At 43.1% G+C, this 21,071-nt stretch overlaps 1 protein-coding gene across 4 annotated transcripts in view; it reads right to left on the bottom strand.

Moving 5' to 3' along the window:
• The window catches only part of LOC118359804 (nephrocystin-4), a 200,638-nt gene that overhangs the window by 39,680 nt on the left and 139,887 nt on the right, over positions 1–21,071 (bottom strand). For all 4 annotated transcript variants that reach the window (XM_052482158.1, XM_052482160.1, XM_052482159.1 and 1 more), the window contains 2 exons: positions 20,661–20,821; positions 18,487–18,655 (listed from right to left, as the gene is read on the bottom strand). In XM_052482158.1, coding sequence (XP_052338118.1) covers positions 18,487–18,655; positions 20,661–20,821 — 330 coding nt within the window. The remainder of the gene's footprint in view (positions 1–18,486; positions 18,656–20,660; positions 20,822–21,071) is intronic.

The following is a 21,071-nucleotide window of genomic DNA, read 5'->3' on the forward strand; positions in this document are numbered from 1 at the left end:
ATGCTATTCATTGACTACAGCTCAGCGTTCAACAACATAGTGCCCTGAAAGCTCATCAACAAGGATCCTGGGATTAAACACCTACCTCTCCAACTAGATCCTGGACTTCCTGACGTGCCGCCCCCAGGTGGTAAGGGTAGGTAACAACCCATCCGCCACGCTGATCCTCAACACAGGGCCCCTCAGGGGTGCGTGCTCAGTCCCCTTCTGTAGTCCCTGTTTACTCATGACTGCATGGCCAGGCATGTCTCCAACAACATGATTAAGTTTGCCGATGACACAACAGTGGTAGGCCTGATCACCGACAATGACGAGACAGCTTATAGGGAGGAGGTCAGAGACCTGGCATTGTGGTACCAGGACAACAACCTCTCCCTCAATGTGATCAAGACAAAGGAGATGATTGTGGACTCCAGGAAAAATAAAAAAGAGGACCAAGCACGCCCCCATTCTCATCGACAGGGCTGTAGTGGAGCAGGCTGTAGTGGAGCAACTTGGACACCAAGTTCCTCACCAACAAACTAACATAAAATCACATTTATTTATAAAGCCCTTCTTAGATCTGCTGATATCTCAAAGTGTACAGAAACCCAGCCTAAAACCCCAAACAGCAAGCAATGCAGGTGTAGAAACACGGTAGCTAGGAAAAACTCCCTAGAAAGGCCAGAACCTAGGAAGAAACCTAGAGAGGAACCAGGATATGAGGGGTGGCCAGTTCTCTTCTGGCTGTGCCGGGTGGAAATTATAACAGAACATGGACTAGATGTTCAAAATGTTCATAGATGACCAGCATGGTCAAATAATAATAAACATGGTCCAAGCACAGCAAGACAGTCGTGAAGAGGGCATGACAAAACCCTCCCCCCCCCCCCCCCTCCCCCCCCCAGGGGACTGAAAAGCATGGGTCCTCAGATCCTCAAAAGGTTCTACAGCTGCACTACCGAAAGCATCCTGACTGGTTGCATCACTGCCTGGTATGGCAACTGCTTGGCCTCCGACCGCAAGGCACTACAGAGAGTGGTGCGTACGGCCCAGTACATCACTCGGACCAAGCTTCCTGCTATCCAGGACCTCTACACCAGACAGTGTCAGAGGAAGGCCCTAAAAATTGTCCAAGACTCCAGCCACCCTAGTCATAGACCATTCTCTCTGCTACCGCACCGTAAGCGGTACCGGAGCGCCAAGTCTAGGTCCAAGAGGCTTCTAAACAGCTTCTACCCCAAGCCATAAGACTCTTAAACATCTAGTCAAATGGCTACCCAGACTATTTGCATTGTCTCCCCCCTCCTTTACACCACTGCTACTGTTGTTATCATCTATGCATAGTCAGTTTAATAACTCTACCTACATGTACACATTACCTCAACAAACCAGTGCCCCCGCACATTGACTCTGTACCGGTACCCCCCTGTGTATAGTCTCGCTATTGTTATTTTACTGCTACTCTTTAATTACTTGTTACTTTTATTTCTTATTCTTACGGCGTTGTTGGTTAGGGGCTCGTAAGTAAGCATTTGTATTCGGCGCATGTGATTAATAAAATTTGATTTAATTTTGATTTGGTCATTTTAATGTCTACATAGGGCAGCAGTGTCTAAGGAGCAGGGTAGAGTACCGGGTGGTAGCCGGATAGTAACAGTGACTAAGTTCAGGGCAGGGTACTAGTGGCTAGTGGTGACTACCGTAAAACTGAAATTTAACGGCGAGTCTCAAATAGCCGCCAGTCCCTTTTAATATCCGGGCAATGGCACACATTTCAGAAAATAAACACCTGTTTCAAATAAACGCCCGCTCTAAATGAATTGTTTACAAGTTTACCTTGAATTGTATACAAGGTTTAATGTTTGATGTCACATAAAATAATTCAGACTCCAAAAAATAAAATAGAGGTATATTAAGACTAAATAAACGTGACCCTGTGAGTAAATTATAACACAGTGCAGGTAAATAAGAAATTGCTTAAAATGCTGGAAGTGAATGCTGGAATTAAACAATTAAGTATGCAAATTAGCAAAATGTGTGTATTAATAGACGCCTGGCTCAAATCAAAGCCTGTCTCTAATAAATGTCTGTTGTGTCCAGTGATTTAAGCAAATGCACGCTCAGGCTATTAATTGAAGTTTTACGGTATTTAACAGTCTGCTGGTCCCAGCATCTTTGATGCACCTTTACTGTCTCTGCCTTCTAGATGGATGGTCCTTGATGATCTTCTTGTCCTTCTTGTGACACCAGGTGCTGTAGATATCCTGGAGGGCAGGCAGCATGCCCCCAGTGATGCGTTAGGCTGACCGCACCACCCTCTGGAGAGCCCTGCGGTTGTGGACGGTGTAATCTCTGTTACGCAGAAATAATATTCTCACAAAGTTTACAAGTGAGATTACGGACAGTGCAATTAACGTAGCAGGCGGTGATACAGCCCGACAAGATGCTCAATGGTGCATCTGTAGAAGTTTGTGAGGGTCTAAGGGGCCAAGCCAAATTTCTTCAGCCTCCTAAGGTTGAAGAGGCGCTGTTGCGCCTTCACCACACTGTGTGGATGGATAATTTCAGTTTATCAGTGATGTACACGTCGAGGAACTTGTATCTTTTCACCCTCTCCACTGCAGCCCTGACTATGTGGATAGGGGCATGCGCTCTCTGCTGTCTCCTGAAGGCCACAATCAACTCATTTGTTTTCCTGGCACCACTCCACCAGGGCACTTATTTCCTCCCTGTAGGCGGTCTCGTCATTGTTGGTACCATTGTTGCCTACCACTGTGTCGTCACCAAACTTGATGATTGAGTTGGAGATGTTCATGGCCATGCAGTCAAGGGTTAACAGGGCGTACAGGAGGGGGCTGAGCATGCACCATTGTGGGGCCCCTGTGTTGAGGATCAGCATGGCGGAGATGTTGTTGCCTACCTTCATCACTTGGGGTTGGCCTGTCAGGAAGTCTAGGACCCAGTTGCACAGAGCAGGGTTCACTTCAGACCAAGGGCCCTGAGATTAGTGATGAGCTTGGAGGGCACTATGGTGTTGAAGGCTGGGCTGTAGTCGATTAACAGCATTCTTACATAGGTATTCCTCTTTTCCAAACGGGTTAGGGCAATGTGCAGTGCATCTGTGGGTCTGTTGGGGCGGTATGCAAGTTGTAGTGGATCTAAGGCACGTGTCAAACTCATTCCACGGCGGGCCGGGTGTCTGCGGGTTTTCGCTCCACCCTTGTACTTGATTGATGAATGAAGGTCAGTAATTATTAAGGAACTATCCTTACCTGGTTGTCTAGGTCTTAATTGAAAGGAAAAAACAAAAACGCGCAGACACTCGGCCCTCCGTGGAATGATTTTGACAACCCTGGTCTATGTCAGTGTTTTCCAACCTTGGTCCTCCAGTACCCCAACAGCACACATTTTGGTTGTAACCCTGGACAAACATACTTCTTTCAACTCATTGAGGGCTTGATGATTAGTTGACAAGTTGAATCAGGTGTATACTCAATATGGGTAATTATATTTCTATGCAAAGAAAGGGGGGTCCTGCATTTACTTATTCCATTTCTTACTTAATAGAAATAGTCGGCATTTACAGAAATCCATCTTTCTAGATTCTGTGGTTCCATGCACGCAACCTTTTAAAAATAAACCACTTAATTCTCATCTGGATGAAGGGGGCATGTGAGTGGTTTTGATATCTTTAACCTTAGACGGGCAGTGGTAGCATATTACATCACTCTGAAACATTTGTATCTGTGCCCTTTAGGCAAAGCGCACAAAGCACTTAATTCACCTTACAAATATTTGGGGGAGGACAAATGTCCTCTCTGTGTTTGCTCCAATTTGTTGGTTTCAGGAGGAGTTCATGCGATTAGTTCCTCTCTCTCGCTCATGCTGCAGTCCTGACAGGGCTTATCGGTCTGCTGCAGATGAGGAGTGTTGAAAAGGCCTGGAGATGGACCTAATCGCTCTTCTCTCTCAATGTGGCCACATACTTTCCCCCCTGTGTGTGAATGTCTGTGTGTGTGTGTGTGTGTGTGTGTGTGTGTGTGTGTGTGTGTGTGTGTGTGTGAGTGAGTTCATTAATAATACACTGAACAAAAATATAAATGCAACATGTAAAGTGTTGGTCCGATGTTTCATGAGGTGAAATAAATCATCCCAGAAATTTCCCATATTCACGAAAAGCTTATTTCGCTCAAATTTTGGGCACAAATTTGTTTACAGCTAACAGGTGTGGCATATCAAGTAGCTGATTAAACCGCATGTTCATTACACAGGTTCACCTTGTGCTGTGGACAATAAAAGGCAGCTCTAAAATATCCAGTTTTGTCACACAACACAATGCCACAGATCTCTCATGTTTTGAGGGAGGTGCAATTGGCATGCTGACTGCAGGAATGTCCACCAGAGCTGTTGCCAGAGAATTTAATGTTAATTTCTCTACAATAAGCCGCCTCCAACGTCATCACACAAAACAATTGACCAGGGCGGGGTTCAGACCCTGGGTCCTGAGCATAGTGATGAGTTTGGAGGGCACTATGGTTTTGAGCTGTAGCTGATATACAGCATTTGTACATGGGTATATCTCTTGTCCAGTTGGGATAGGGCAGTGTGCAGTGCAATGATGATTGCGTCATATGTGGATCTGTTGGGTCGGTATGCAAATTGTAGTGGTTCTAGGGTGTTGGTTAAGGTGGATGTGATATGGACCTTAATTAGCCTTTCAAAGCACTTTAAGATGACAGAAGTGAGTGCTACAGGTGGATAGTAATTTAGTTCAGTTACCCTCCCTTTCTTGGGTACAGAAACAATGGTGGACATCTTGATGCAAGTGTGGACAACAGACTTGCAGCTGCTCTGCACATGCTCTGGGGATGCGGCTTGGGATGCCATCTGGGCCGGCAGCTTTGCGAGGGTTAACGGGCTTAAACGACTTACTCACGTTGGCCACGGAGAATGAGAGCGCACATAGTCCCTGTTAGTAACGGGGGCTCGCGTTGGCGGTTCGATGTTGTTTTCCTGAAAGCGAGACTTAGGGGTATGTGATGTGGCTGGATATCCCTTTATAATCCGTGATTGTCTGGAATTTCTGCCACATAATTCTCGCGTCCGAGCCGATGAATTGCAACTCAACCCTATACTGTCGTTTTGCCTCGGATTGCCTTATGGAGGTCATAGCTGGTCTGTTTCTACACGTCCATATTTCCAGTCACCTTGCCATGGTTAAATGCAGTGGTTCGCACTTTCAATCTTGCGCGAATGCTGTCATCTATCCACGGTTTTTGGTTTGGATAATCGTCACAGTGGGAACAACATCCTCTATGCACTTCCTGATGAACCCAGTCACCAAGTCAGACATTTTTCTCAGAGGCGACACGGAAAATATTCCAGTCCGCGTGATAAAAACAATCTTGAAGCACAGATTCAGATTGGTCAGACCAACGCTGAACAGCCCTCACCACCGATGCTTCCTACTTAAGTTTCTGCCTATAGGTGGAGAGGAGAAGAAAGGAGGTGGGATTGGATTTGCCGAATGCAGGGCAGGGGAGGACCTTGTAGCCGTCCTGGAAGGGAGAGTAGCAATGATCTAGAGTCCGTGATGCGTGTGTGGCACAGGAGATGTGTTGATAGAATTTTGGTAACATTTTCCTCAGAAAGTGTAACTGACAGCGTTTTAACTACTTTGCAGATATGAAACACACTGCCAATGATAATATAGGTCAAATATATACAATTCCCAGTTTATGCTACAAAGACAACTTAAAGAGGTTTTAAAATAGGTTCTATTTGACTCAAAATTCCATGACAGAGTAGAGGCATTGTTGGCAGAAAATATTGACGCAGTTCAATGCATGACTGCTATCAAATGTATTTGGCATCGATCAAAATGGGCGAGCAGGAAGGAAAGTTCCTATTCAGTTGTGAAAACGTGGGTTGGGACAAGCATGCATTGGCAGGCAAGTTGCAGAAGGGTGAGCAGGCCTCCCCAAAATGTATCAGTGCAATTTTGTTGGCCAACTAAACTCAGCAAAAAAATAAACGTCCTGCGTTTATTTTCAGCAATCTTAACATGTGTAAATATTTGTATGAACATAACAAGATTCAACAACTGAGCCATAAACTGAACAAGTTCCACAGACATGTGACTAACAGAAATGGAATAATGTGTCCCTGAACAAAGTGGTGGGGGGGTGTCAAAATCAAAAGTAACAGTCAATGCAACTGGTGGCCACACCAGCTGCATTAAGTACTGCAGTGCATCTCCTCCTCATTGACTGCCCCAGATTTTCCAGTTCTTGCTGTGAGATGTTACCCCACTCTTCCAGCAAGGCACCTGCAAGTTCCAGGACATTTCTGGGGGGAATGGCCCAAGCCCGACACCCCGGATTCAACAGGTCCCAGACGTGCTCAATGGGATTGAGATCTGGGCTCTTCGCTGGCCATGGCAGAACACTGACATTCCTATCTTGCAGGAAATCACGCACAGAACGAGCAGTATGGCTGGTGGCATTGTCATGCTGGAGGGTCATGTCAGGATGAGCCTGCAGGAAGGGTACCACATGAGGGAGGAGGATGTCTTCCCTGTAACGCACAGCATTGAGATTGCTTGCAATGACAACAAGCTCAGTACGATGATGCTGTGACACACCGCTCCAGACCATGACGTACCCTCCACCTCCAAATAGATCCCCCTCCAGAGTACAGGCCTCAGTGTAACGTTCATTCCTTCGACGATAAATGTAAATCCGACCATCACCCCTGGTGAGACAAAACTGCGACTCGTCAGTGAAGAGCACTTCTTGCCAGTCCTGTCTGGTCCAGCGACGGTGGGTTTGTCCCCATAGGCGACGTTGTTACCGGTAATGACTTAAATGTCTGGTGAGGATCTGCCTTACAACAGGTCTACAAGCCCTCAGTCCAGCCTCTCTCAACCTATTGCAGACAGTCTGAGCACTGATGCAGGGATTGTGCGTTCCTGGTGTAACTCGGGCAGTTGTTGTTGCCATCCTGTATCTGTCCCGCAGGTGTGATGTTCGAATGTACCGATCCTGTGCAGGTGTTGCAAAACGTGGTCTGCCACTGCGAGGACGATCAGCTGTCCATCCTGTCTCCCTGTAGCGCTGTCTTAAGCATCTCACAGTACAGACATTGCAATTTATTGGCAGTCCTCATGCCTCCTTGCAGCATGCCTAAGGCACTTTCATGCAGATGAGCAGGGACCCTGGGCATCTTTCTTTTTGTGTTTTTCAGAGTCACTAGAAAGGCCTCTTTCGTGTCCTATGTGTTCATAACTGTGACCTTATTTGCCTCTGTAAGCTGTTAGTGTCTTAACGACCATTCCACAGGTGCATGTTCATTAATTGTTCATGGTTCATTGAACAAACATGGGAAACAGTGTTTAAACCCTTTACAATGAAGATCTGTGAAGTTATTTGGATTTTTACGAATTATCAATGAAAGACAGAGTCCTGAAAAGGGGACAATTCTTCACAAGCTGAAAAACTTTGAGAGGATTTATCTATGGTTCCCTTGTTAAGATTGTAGCTCACCTCGCTCTGGCTAACATAAGTTGTTGATCTTGTTGTTGATGTGCATACGCAACTGAAGGAGAGATGGCCTACGTGTTCATGGTTGTTTGATCAATAGGACTGTAAGGTTAACAAATGTATGAGGACTGCCTTGGTATTTACATAGATGAAGATATCCATTCAGGAGCATTTTGTGGCTTTTGGTGAATGCTTTCAGTAGCTGTTGCTACTGCCTTAAGTCCAGTTCAAAATTAATTATGGCAGGCCCATGTGACAAATGGCTTATATGCATATAGGCCTACTGTAGCTCTGATTGGATATTGCACACCGGTCGTTGTATAGTCCGGTCCTGGACAAGACATATGTTTTTATTAGGTTTAATTTACTGCAGTGTCTATTAATTGTCCAAACTCACAGCCACTTTCACACTCTATATTACAATAGAATTTTCACAGATTGCTTACTCTACGTCATCCACAAACATTCTATGAAAAAAAGGGAAAGTATAAAAAAGTGAAAATGACCATATCTAAGTGCTCACTTCTCACAAAATGTTTTGCTTGAAAGCTGTATCCAAATCTAATCTGATGTAGTGATCAAAATACAGTAGCCATATCTAGGAAAAGCAAAGTTCCAAAGGCTGAGCCAAATATAGTATATAAGAGGTCATACAAGAAGTTTGTTGTTGTAAAGAATATTTGTTGGTCCGTGGCGTATAATGAGGAGCAAACATACACGGCACTTGAAACATTTATGAAATTGCTTATTTCAGTTACTAGTAAGCATGCACCCATTAAGAAAATGACTGTAAAAACTGTTAAATCCCTGTGGATTGATGAGGAATTTAAACATTTTATGGTTGAGAAGGATGAGGCAAAAGGAATGCCAAAAATGTCTGCCTGCATAACAGATTGGCAAACGTATTGCAAATTGAGAAATCATGTGACTAAACTGAATAAAAAGAAGCAGAAAGTAGGCAGTAGGCATGACATGCCAGTAACAAACGCCAACACTACATATCCAAGTATATCTGACCAAATTATGAAAGACAAGCATTGTAATTTTGAATTACGTAAAGTGAGTGTGGAAGAGGTGGGAAATGATTGTTGTCTATCTACAATGACAAGCCACCGGGGTCTAACAACTTGGATGGAAAATTACTGAGGATAATAGCGGACGATATTGCCACTCCTATTTGCCATATTTTAAATTTAAGCCTACTAGAATGTGTGTGCCCCCAGGCCACGAGGGAAGCAAAAGTCATTCCGCTCCCTAAGAATAGTAGAGTCCCCTTTACTGGCTCAAATAGCCGACCAATCAGCCAGTTACCAATCCAGATACAATGCTATTTTACAGTAAACAAATTGACAACAAACTTTCAGCATGCTTGTAGGGAAGGGCATTCAACATGCACAGCACTTACATAAATGACTGATGAATGGCTGAGAGAAATTGATGATAAAAAGATTGTGGAGGCTGTTTTGTTAGACTTTGTTGCGGCTTTTGACATTATCGATCATAGTCTGCTGCTGGGAAAAAGTATGTGTTATTTATTTACACCCCCCTGCTATATTATGGATAAAGTGTTCACTCTCTATAATAACACAGAGTGTTCTTTAATGAAAGCCTCTCAAACATAATCCAGGTAGAATCAGGTGTTCCCCAGGGCAGCTGACTAGGCCCCTTACTTTTTTCAATCTTTACTAATGAGATGACACTGGCTTTGAGTAAAGTCAGAGTGTCTATGTATGCAGATGACTCAACACTATACATGTCAGTACTACAGATGACTGCAACACTTAAATAGTTGACAGTTAGTTTCAGAGTGGGTGGCAAGGAATAAGTTAGTCCTAAATATTTCTAAAACTAAAAGCATTGTATTTGGGACAAACCATTCACTAAACCTCAACTAAATTCAGGGATGAAAACTGGTGAAATATGCAAAAAACATTCCCCCTGCTTGGGGGAAATGCAGATTAACTAATTAAACAACAAAATCTGATCTACATGATCATAAATATTGCAGGTAGCCATGACAGCCTTTATAATAGAACGCTTATGACCACACACATCTAAATATTGCACATCTTGAAGAAATCGAATGAAACAAACATGCATTCTATTTTTGCTCCATTATAGTGGCCACTATAGTAGACATCGATCAAGTGCACAATGCTACATGTGTGCAAAAATAACGTTCACTGAGTAAAACATTTTATAATCCCCCCTCACTCACACACGTGTTACTATCAAATTCAACACAACAAAAGCATCATATTTGGGCTACACTGCACATTACTACATTGTACACTTTCTGCCTATGGACATCTGTTCTACAATGTGCCAGCAGAGCATGACAACCTTTGTTGGAATAATTGATCTCTTTCAGGCAGAGAGTACAGCTGGCATACCCCTTCTTATCCACTGTAAAAAAGTGAGAAAGAGGGAAAGTCTATGGTGTTCCTTTCACTTCTATGGTGGCATCCATCTCAAGCCAGGCCCAGCTCCAGATACACTTGTTTAATAACAAGCAACGCCTACTTTTCACCTAATTCTCTTATTCTGAAAATTAACCACAAATTATAGAGGGAAAACATTAGTTTACAGATAGTAGTTAGTTAATTGGCTAGTTAACATTTCACACAGATTGCCAGAGTACAGTAAGCAACGAATGCGTTATAACGTCGTATACCAGTTAACACTATAGCGAATTGGTTAGGTTACTAATGTTAGCTCATCTGATGTAACGTTAACTAGCTAACGTTAGCTGACTTTATTAATAAGCTACATTTCACACCATGAACTCAATTATTTGATCAGATAAGTTCGCTAATGTTTCTCAACATTTCTCTGGCTTGCTAATGGAGAGTTCAATCCAGCTAGCAAGACACTTAACAGTACTAGCAATACTTGTTCCACCACACTTTCTCCCTCACCTCAAACTTTCCAAATGGCAGTTGTTTTTTATTTACAGCTCATGAAGTACGCTTCATCACCTTCTCACCCGGTCTCTGTGGTCAGGCTTCTCACCAAACGTTACCTCTTCGTTATAGTTCATTGGACATGCTGTTGTAACTGGCAAGCTGCCTATCTACTCTCCGCTGTCCCTCGAACGCACGCTGATGCTGTAACTAGCAAATTGGTTGTCTCTTATCTCTTCAGTCGCGTGCTGCACTGCATTCTGTTATGTGAACGATTGGCTGAGCCTTGGATTCAGCCAGTATTTCTCCAAACGTGTATCATTTGTTCACTTACAGCCAGGAGGTATCCAAAGCCCCCCCCCCAAAAAAACTTATCAGATCTATACGAATCACGTAGGTCCCTTATTTTGGATTCAAAATGGCAATTTTCGACAAAAGGCAACTAGTTTGCATCCCTGTAAATCTTTGAGCAAGATGACGTGTGTCCATAATAAAGCAAGTATGTCCATAATAAAGCACGGCTAACTTCTTAACAGCACTGTCAACAATGCAGGTCCTACAGGCCCTAGTTTTGTCGCACCTGGACTACTGTTCAGTCTTGTGGTCAGGTGCCACAAAAAATGACTTTTTTGCAATTGGCTCAGAACAAGGCAGCAAGGCTGGTCCTTGAATATACACAGAGAGCTAATATCAATCTCTCCTGGCTCAAAGTGGAGGAGAGATCGACTTCATCACTTTATGAGGCGCATTGACATGTTGAATGCACCAAGCTGTCTGTTTGAACTACTCGCGCACAGCTCTGACACCCATGCATACCCCACAAGACATGCCACAAGAGGTCTCTTTTAGAGGTCGACCGATTATGATTTTTCAACGCCGATACAGATACAGGACCAAAAAAGCCGCCGCCGATTAATCGGAAGATTTTATTTATTTATGTGTAATAATGACAATTTCAACAATACTGAATGAACACTTATTTTAACGTAATATAATACATCAATAAAATCATTTTAGCCACAGATAAATAATGAAACATGTTCAATTTGGTTTAAATAATACAAAAACAAAGTGTTCGAGAAGAAAGTAAAAGTGCAATATGTGCCATGTAAGAAAGCTAACGTTTAAGTTCCTTGCTCAGAACATGAGAACATATAAAAGCTGGTGGTTCCTTTTAACATGAGTCTTCAATATTCCCAGGTAAGAAGTTTTAGGTTGTAGTTATTATAGGAATTATAGGACTATTTCTCTCTATACGATTTGTATTTCATATACCTTTGACTATTCAATGTTCTTATAAGCACTTTAGTATTGCCAGTGTAACAGTATAGCTTCCGTCCCTCTCCTCGCTCCTGCCTGGGCTCGAACCAGGAACACATCGACAACAGCCACCCTTGAAGCAGCGTTACCCATGCAGAGCAAGGGGAACAACTACTCCAAGTCTCAGAGCGAGTGACGTTTGAAACGCTATTAGCGCACACCCCGCTAACTAGCTAGCAATTTCACATCGGTTACACCAGCCTAATCTCGGGAGTTGATGGGCAGTCATAAACAGCGCAGTGCTTGAAGCACAGCAAAGAGCTGCTGGCAAACCGCACGAAAGTGCTGTTTGAATGAATGCTTACGAGCCTGCTGGTGCTTACCATCGCTCAGTCAGACTGCTCTATCAAATCATAGAATTATTTACAACATAATAACACACAGAATTACGAGCCTTATGTCATTAATATGGTCTAATCCGGAAACTATCATTTCGGGGAAAAAAAGTTTATTCTTTCAGTGAAATACGGAACCGTTCCGTATTTTATCTAACGGATGGCATCCCTGAGTCTAAATATTGCTGTTACATTGCACAACCAATGTTATTTTATAATTACGTAAAATTCTGGCAAATTAGTTCGCAATGAGTCAGACGGCCCAAACTGTTGCATATACACTGACTCTGCGTGCAATGAATGCAAGAGAAGTGACACAATTTCACCTGGTTAATATTGCCTGCTAACTTGGATTTCTTTTAGCTAAATATGCAGGTTTAAAAATATATACTTGTGTGTATTGATTTTAAGAAAGGCATTGATGTTTATGGTTAGGTACACGTTGGAGCAACGACGGTCCTTTTTCGAGAATGTGCACTGCATCGATTATATGCAACGCAGGACACGCAAGATAAACTAGTAATATCATCAACCATGTGTTAACTAGTGATTATGATTGATTGTTTTTTTACAAGATACATTTAATGCTAGCTAGCAACTTACCTTGGCTTCTTACTGCATTCGCATAACAGGCAGGATCCTCGTGAGGCAGGTGGTTTAGAGCATTGGACTAGTTAACCGTAAGGTTACAAGATTGAATCCCTGAGCTGACAAGGTAAACATCTGTCGTTCTCCCCCTGAACAAGGCAGTTAAGCCACCATTCCTAGGCCGTCATTGACTTGCCTAGTTAAATAAAGGTCCAAAAATACAGATTTCCGATTGTTATGGAAACTTGAAATCGGCCCTAATTAAATTGGCCATTCCGATTAATCGGTCGACCTTTAGGCTCTTTACAGTCCCCAAGTCCAGAACAGACTACGGGAGGCGCACAGCACTACATAGAGCCATGACTACATGGAACTCTATTCCACATCAAGTAACTGATGCAAGCAGTAAAATTAGATTTAAAAAAGTATATATAAAAATACACCTCATGGAACAGCGGGGACTGTGAAGCAACACAAACATAGGCACAGACGCATGCATATACACACATAAACATGGGTTTTGTACTGTAGATGAGCATGAGGGCACACAGTGTTTTGTGAAATATATCAAAGTATTGTAATGTTTTCAAAAGTGTATAAAACTGCCTTAGTTCTGCTTTGGCAGCAGCTAATGGTGATCCAAAATAAATAAATATCCATGCTCGTGATAATTAAAACGGATATCATTTGATGTTTGATATATTTTCTGTGGATAATGAAAGTCTTCCAGATACTCTGTGTATACACACACTGTTTCCATATACTGTATTCTTCACATACTGTAGCTCATTCTAATGTACACAACATGGCAAAAGTATGTGGACACGCCTTCAAATTAGTGTATTTCAGCAACACCCATTGCTGACTGGTGTATAGAATTGGGCACACAGCCATGAAATCTCAATAGACACACATTGGCAGTAGAAAGGACCGTACTAAAGAGCTTATTGACTTTCAACGTGGCACCGTCATAGGATGCCACCTTTCCAACAAGTTAGTTTGTCAAATTTCTGCCATGCTAGAGTTGCCCCAGTCAACTATAAGTGCTGTATTTTATTTTTGTAATATCAACTGCATCACTTCCATCACTTCCAATATATACAGTACTAGTCAAAAGTTTGGACACACCTACTCATTCCAGGGTTTTTATTTTTTTTACTGTTTTCTACATTGTAAAATAATAGTGAAGACATCAAAACTATGAACTTACCTATATGGAATCATGTATTCTTCAAAGTAGCCACCCTTTGCCTTGATGACAGCTTTGCACACTCTTGGCATTCTCTCAACCAGCTTCACCTGGAACGCTTTTCCAACTGTCTTGAAGGAGTTCCCACATATTCTGAGCACTTGTTGGCTGCTTTTCCTTCACTCTGCGGCCCAAACCATCTCAATTGGGTTGAAGTCGGGTGATTGTGGAGGCCAGGTCATCTGATGCAGCGCTCCATCACTCTACTTCAAAGGGTGGCTACTTTGAAGAATCTAAAATATGATTCCATATTTGTTATTTAATCATTTTGATGTGTACTGTACATCCACCCACACACACACACATATAAATACATATATTTTCCTTCATTACTTTCTAACCCTACCACCCCTCCCCCAATTGGAGTAAACTGCTGAACAACACCGCTTAAGCCTCTACTGCCAGCTTATACAAACATTTTATAGACACAGTCTATATTACAATAGTTCTCTTATGTTTGTTTTTACTCCTGTCCTTCCTCTACCCTCAACTTCTCCCATCTATTTCTGATGTCCATCCAGTTTGATTTCTATTTGCCATATCTTTCAAACTGTGCTCTTTTACAAAAGTACTTAACCTATAAACATTTTATGGACACAGTATGTTTTACATTAGTTATCTCGTTGTTATTAGTTGTTATTAGTCCCAACTTTCAGCTCCATTCAAACCGTCCCATCTATCTCTGAAAGAAAATCGTGATGAATTAAAAAGCTGTGCCATATAGATGGCAAAATAGTTAGGAAGACATTTTTGACGTACCGATTCCATGGCACATGGTTTATGAACTGATACGCAAAATGACGTTGGATTCTAAACATATAATTTTTCTATTTAAATTATTATACAAAATTCTTGCAACCAATAGAATGTTATTTATATGCGGGATACAACCTTCCCAGCTCTGCAGATTGTGCTGTGAAGAGACAGAATCATTAGATCATTTGTTTTGGTACTGTCCATATGTAGCTGGTTTTGGGTCACTGGTCCAGGAATTGCAACATTTACTTGGAGCAAACCCTGCAGTTAGCACTACTGGGTGATCTGAAAAGTCATAGTCAATTGATCAATAATATAACAATACTTTTAGCAAAAATGTTTATTTTCAATTTACAATATGTAGAATCAATGAGAATAGCAAGGATATGCATATTCTTGATACCATTTGAAAGGAAACACAGTTTGTGGAAATGTGAAATTAATTTAGGAGAATATGCACAATTTAGATTTTGGCCACTAGTGGGCAGCAGTTTATGTGCAAAGTTTTAGACTGATCCATTGAACCATTGCGTTACTGTTCAAAATGTTGTATCAAGTCTGCCCAAATATGCCAAATTGGTCAATTTATACATTTTCAAGTACATAACTATAGAGAACATAGAACAATTATATGGTAATAATTGTTTTTAGTTTACACACTCCCAGGAATGTCATAAATAATGGATAGTTAATGGATTAGCTTCCCTACTGAGCAGACACTAACCTTCACACATCTAGATTTGAATATAAAAATATATTTTATCAAACAAAACTATGCTACATTTATCTCTGGGAACCTCAGGATGACAAATCAGAGCAAGATTACTGAATGTAAGTACATTATTTACCTTCAGAGGTGAATGTATCAAACCAGTTGCCGTGATACATTTTTTTGTTCTTGTGCCTTCTCCTCAAACAATAGCATGGTATTTTTTCACTGTAATAGCTACTGTAAATTGCACAGTGCAGTTAGATTACCAAGAATTTAAGCTTTCTGCCCATATAAGACATGTCTATGTCCTGGGAAATGTTCTAGTTACTTACAACATCATGCAAATCACATTAGCGCACGTTAGCTCAACCGTCCCGCGGGGGGGACACACCGATCCTGTAGAGTTTAAACTAGTTCAAACACTCCCCCCTATTTTCTCTTTAAATTTTTTTGTCTTCTCTCCCACCACCTCCTCGATCTCTCTCCGTCTCGCTCTTTCCTTCTCTTTCTTTACCTCACTCTTCCCACCCCTCTCTCTCGCTTCCACTCAGAGATTCCCCCCCATTGTTGTTGGGGTACTGTGCCGAGAGATAGGGGCCCTGGTGAGCTTCACTAACAGAACATAATCTCTCCACCACCTCCATCTGTCTTGGCAGTAGGTAAATTCCAGCTCTCCTTCAAACACGCTAATGACCATCTCTCACAGAGGAACAAATAAGATGAGAGATTCATTAAGGCTTGATGAGAGCCAACAGAGGAAGACGGGGGGAGAGAGAATTGGAGTCAGCAAGAGAGAGAAAGAGAGATGGAGTGAGATAGAGAGTGGAAGCGAGCGAGAGAGAGTGAGTGAGTAAGGTAGGGATGGGGTGAAATAGAGCTAGAAAGAGAGCTTCAGAGACAGGGAGAGAGGAAGTGATAGAGAGGTAGCTAAAGAGAGAGAGAGAGAGAGAGAGAGAGAGAGAGAGAGAGAGAGAGAGAGAGAGAGAGAGAGAGAGAGAGAGAGAGAGATGGATGGATGGATGGATGGATGGATAGAAGGAGAGAGCGCTACAGAGAGAGATGGAGGTGCTCGGTGTGCACAGGGCTGATTCATGGGCATCCTCGTCTGTTAATTGATTCCAACTGTCGGCTGCTGGGAGACAAAGCCAGGCCTGATGGATATCTAAGTCTTGATTGGAAATTACATGCCAGACGTTTCCAATTTCTCACCACGCTCTTACCCTGCTTTAGGAGATAAGCAGGGAGGAAGCGAGTCGTATTAGAACCACAATTACTCTGTCGGAAAATTGGGCTTTTCGAGGCCCAACGGTGATATGTACTGTTTATGAGTGGGTATTATTTATTCCGACAACGAACGGCGAAACTATCGACAGCTGCCGTGACACTGTGGGGCTAAAACACTTCAATTGGATGACTGCTTGAAAAGCGGGCGTCGTGTCCCGAAAGTCCAGCACATAGACTACAATCCAATGTCACCCAAGCACACAGTGTAACGTATGTGACATACAATCAAGCTTTACTACTGTGTGCTCCCATCCAAGTCTGTTGTTCGTTACAGTATGTGTGCTCTCCAGACTCCTTATCCCTATCCATATTGTCCTGGTAGACAGTATGAGTGTGCTCTCCAGACTCCTTATCCCTATCCATATTGTCCTGGTAGACAGTATGAGTGAGCTCTCCAGACTCCTTATTCCTATCCATATTGTCCTGGTAGACAGTATGCGTGTGCTCTCCAGACTCCTTATCCCTATCCATATTGTCCTGGTAGACAGTATGAGTGTGCTCTCCAGACTCCTTATCCCTATCCATATTGTCCTGGTAGACAGTATGAGTGTGCTCTCCAGACTCCTTATCCCTATCCATATTGTCCTGGTAGACAGTATGAGTGTGCTCTCCAGACTCCTTATCCCTATCCATATTGTCCTGGTACACAGTATGAGTGTGCTCTCCAGACTCCTTATCCCTATCCATATTGTCCTGGTAGACAGTATGAGTGTGCTCTCCAGACTCCTTATCCCTATCCATATTGTCCTGGTAGACAGTATGAGTGTGCTCTCAGACTCCTTATCCCTATCCATATTGTCCTGGTAGACAGTATGAGTGTGCTCTCCAGACTCCTTATCCCATATTGTCCATGATTGTCCCTATCCATATTGTAGACAGTATGTGTGCTCTCTAGACTCCTTATTATCCATATTGTCCTGGTAGACAGTATGAGTGTGCTCTCCAGACTCCTTATCCCTATCCATATTGTCCTGGTAGACAGTATGAGTGTGCTCTCCAGACTCCTTATCCCTATCCATATTGTCCTGGTAGACCGTATGAGTGTGCTCTCCAGACTCCTTATCCTTATCCATATTGTCCTGACTCCTTATCCTTATCCATATTGTCCTGGTAGAGTATGAGTGTGCTCTCCAGACTCCTTATCCCTATCCATATTGTCCTGGTAGACAGTATGAGTGTGCTCTCCAGACTCCTTATCCCTATCCATATTGTCCTGGTAGACAGTATGAGTGTGCTCTCCAGACTCCTTATCCCTATCCATATTGTCCTGGTAGACAGTATGAGTGTGCTCTCCAGACTCCTTATCCCTATCCATATTGTCCTGGTAGACAGTATGTGTGCTCTCTAGACTCCTTATCCCTATCCATATTGTCCTGGTAGACAGTATGCGTGTGCTCTCCAGACTCCTTATCCCTATCCATATTGTCCTGGTAGACAGTATGAGTGTGCTCTCCAGACTCCTTATCCCTATCCATATTGTCCTGGTAGACCGTATGAGTGTGCTCTCCAGACTCCTTATCCCTATCCATATTGTCCTGGTAGACAGTATGAGTGTGCTCTTCCTAAACTTCAGCCAATCATCTATTGAGGGTAAATAGAGTAGGTGTACTTTTCTTAATACTTACTTCCTTCCTTAGGCTACTTCACTTCTACCTTCACTCTTTGTGGAGCGCAATGCCTCACCAACCGTACCATTTCACTGTTCCAGTTTAAGTTTCCTGTTATTGATACCTGGTTACAATTGTAAACCAATTAAATCGGCATTGAATAGTAGATTAATATACTTCAGTAATAAATGCAGTGCTCTCGTCCTTACCCACGTTGCCCAGGCGCAGATGGAGCCGACCTTTGATGGTGGTGAAGACACTGATCGGGTTGGGGGCCCGGTGCAGGCTCACCGGCACACCTTCACCCATGTACTCTGTGGTGATGACCTCCAGCTCATGAGTGGCCTGTACAGCTGGACGGCCCTGCCGCAACATATGCTGAATGACAGAGATGCAGGGGTGCGTTCAGAGACACAACAAGATAGGGGCGTGTTTAGAGACAACACAAACAAACAAACAAGCAGGAGGGCCCTGACACAACATATGCTGTGCGGAGACACAGATCAGCGTTTCGGAGACACGACAAGATAGGGGAGCGTTCAGGATCAGGGGCAGAGATTGGGGCGCGTTCAGATCCAAATAAATAAACAGCCAGGACGGCACTGACACAACATATGCTGCCCGGAGACACAACACCACACAAACTACTGACGCAACATATGCTGCACGGAGACAGATCAAGATAACCAGATTGGAAAAAAACATAACCTGAACATCCATCTTCTGCTCCTACTGGCTTTTGCAGGTTCTGCCATTACTCTCCTGAAGTTGCCGGTAATAGGCTACATGAGGAGTCAGCGGCAGAGCAAGAGCGGTGTTTGTCAGACCATGAGACCCCGAAGATTTTAAATCCTGAAAATCGGTCTTCTCACGAAAACGTCTGTAGAGTCCGAACAGTTTGACCTACAAACTATTATGGCCCCTCTATGGAAAGGGGAGACTCTCACGACTCTCCTGGCACTCTCCGTGTCAGGAGACTTGGCTGAAGTCGGTGCTGTTGAAGTGCCAACTTCTATTTGGTAGCGTCCGAACCGATTGGCCTACAAACTAATGGGACCCCACTGTGGATAGGGGGGATTCTCACAGACAAGATGGTGTTTTCTGGTGCCGGATTTAAGAAACGATTTTAAAAAACGAATGAAGTATGAAGGTAGTTTTGTGCCTACCCCAAAAAAGTGGTTATATTTATATATATATACAGTTGAAGTCTGAAGTTTACATACACTTAGGTTGGAGTCATTAAAACTAGTTTTTCAACGATTCCACAAATTTCTTGTTAACAAACTATAGTTTTGGCAAGTCGGTTAGGACATTTACTTTGTGCATGACACCAGTAATTTTTCCAACAATTGTTAACAGACAGATTATTTCACTTATAATTCACTGTATCACAATTCCAGTGGGTCAGAAGTTTATAAACACTAAGTTGACTGTGTCTTTAAACAGCTTAGAACATTCCAGAAAATGATGTCATGGCTTTAGAAGCTTGTGATAGGCTAATTGACATCATTTGAGTCAATTGGAGGTGTCGCTTTTTAAGTATTTCAAGGCCTACCTTCAAACTCAGTGCCTCTTTGCTTGACATCATGGGAAAATCAAAAGAAATCAGCCAAGACCTCAGAAAAACAATTGTAGACCTCCACAAGTCTGGTTCATCTTTGGGAGCAATACCACGTTCATCTGTACAAACAATAGTACGCAAGTATAAACACCATGGGACCACGCAGCCGTCATACCACTCAGGAAGGAGACGCATTCTGCCTCCTAGAGATGAACGTACTTTGGTACGAAAAGTGCAAATCAATCCCAGAACAACAGCAAAGGACCTTGTGAAGATGCTGGAGGAAACAGGTACGAAGTGTCGATATCCACAGTAAAACGAGTTCTATATCGACATAACCTGAAAGGCCGCTCAGCAAGGAAGAAGCCACTGCTCCAAAACCGCTGTTAAAAAAGCCAGACTACGGTTTGCTACGGCACATGGGGACAAAGATCGTACTTTTTAGAGAAATGTCCTCTGTCTGATGAAACAAAAATGGAACTGTTTGGCCATAATGACCATCGTTATGTTTGGGGGAAAAAGGGGAGGCTTGCAAGCCGAAGAACACCAAAAAGTCAAGGGGTCTGAACACTTTCCGAATGCACTGTATATACTATAACAAATTGGCTGAGTCTGGCCAAAAGTAGAGCACTTTATGGCGAATTGGGTGAGCCTGGTCAAAAGTAGTGTGAATAGGATAGCCAGAGTGCCAGTCTGTTTCCCAGGCTAAATGTAGTGAAACATAGGGTGTCATGTGTGGTAAAAAAAAAACAAGGACAACTGCCAGTCAGAGTGTGCCGTCTGACCATGTGAGGTGAGGCTAATAGGCCTGTCTTACTGTACCTTGAGCCCCAGGGCTGTGGAGCCGATAAGCAGGAGGGATTGGCTGTCCCACACATCCACCTGCAGAGTGTGCAGGGCAAGGTAGCGCAGGAACCAGCGTCTCTCACCCGGCTGCAAGAATGCCCCGTCCACACGGAACTGCAGCTGGAGCCCCGGGGAGCCTGGAAAGAGGGAGATGATACCATAGAGATAAAATTACAAGAACTAGATCCCCATTCAAGTCAATGGCTCTGTAATGAGTGGACCGGCAGCCATTTTGAGTGTACACGTAGTAATTCTATTTCTATGAAAGATATAGCACATTGAAGAGGGAGGGACACGGATACGTACACATTCACATATTTAAAACACAGAGAAAGCATACACACTCATATGGAGTCATACTATATGACAGTTACAGTAGGGCGAAAA

The sequence above is a fragment of the Oncorhynchus keta genome, chromosome 27 (genome assembly GCF_023373465.1).
Source record: "Oncorhynchus keta strain PuntledgeMale-10-30-2019 chromosome 27, Oket_V2, whole genome shotgun sequence".
NCBI lineage: Eukaryota > Metazoa > Chordata > Actinopteri > Salmoniformes > Salmonidae > Oncorhynchus > Oncorhynchus keta.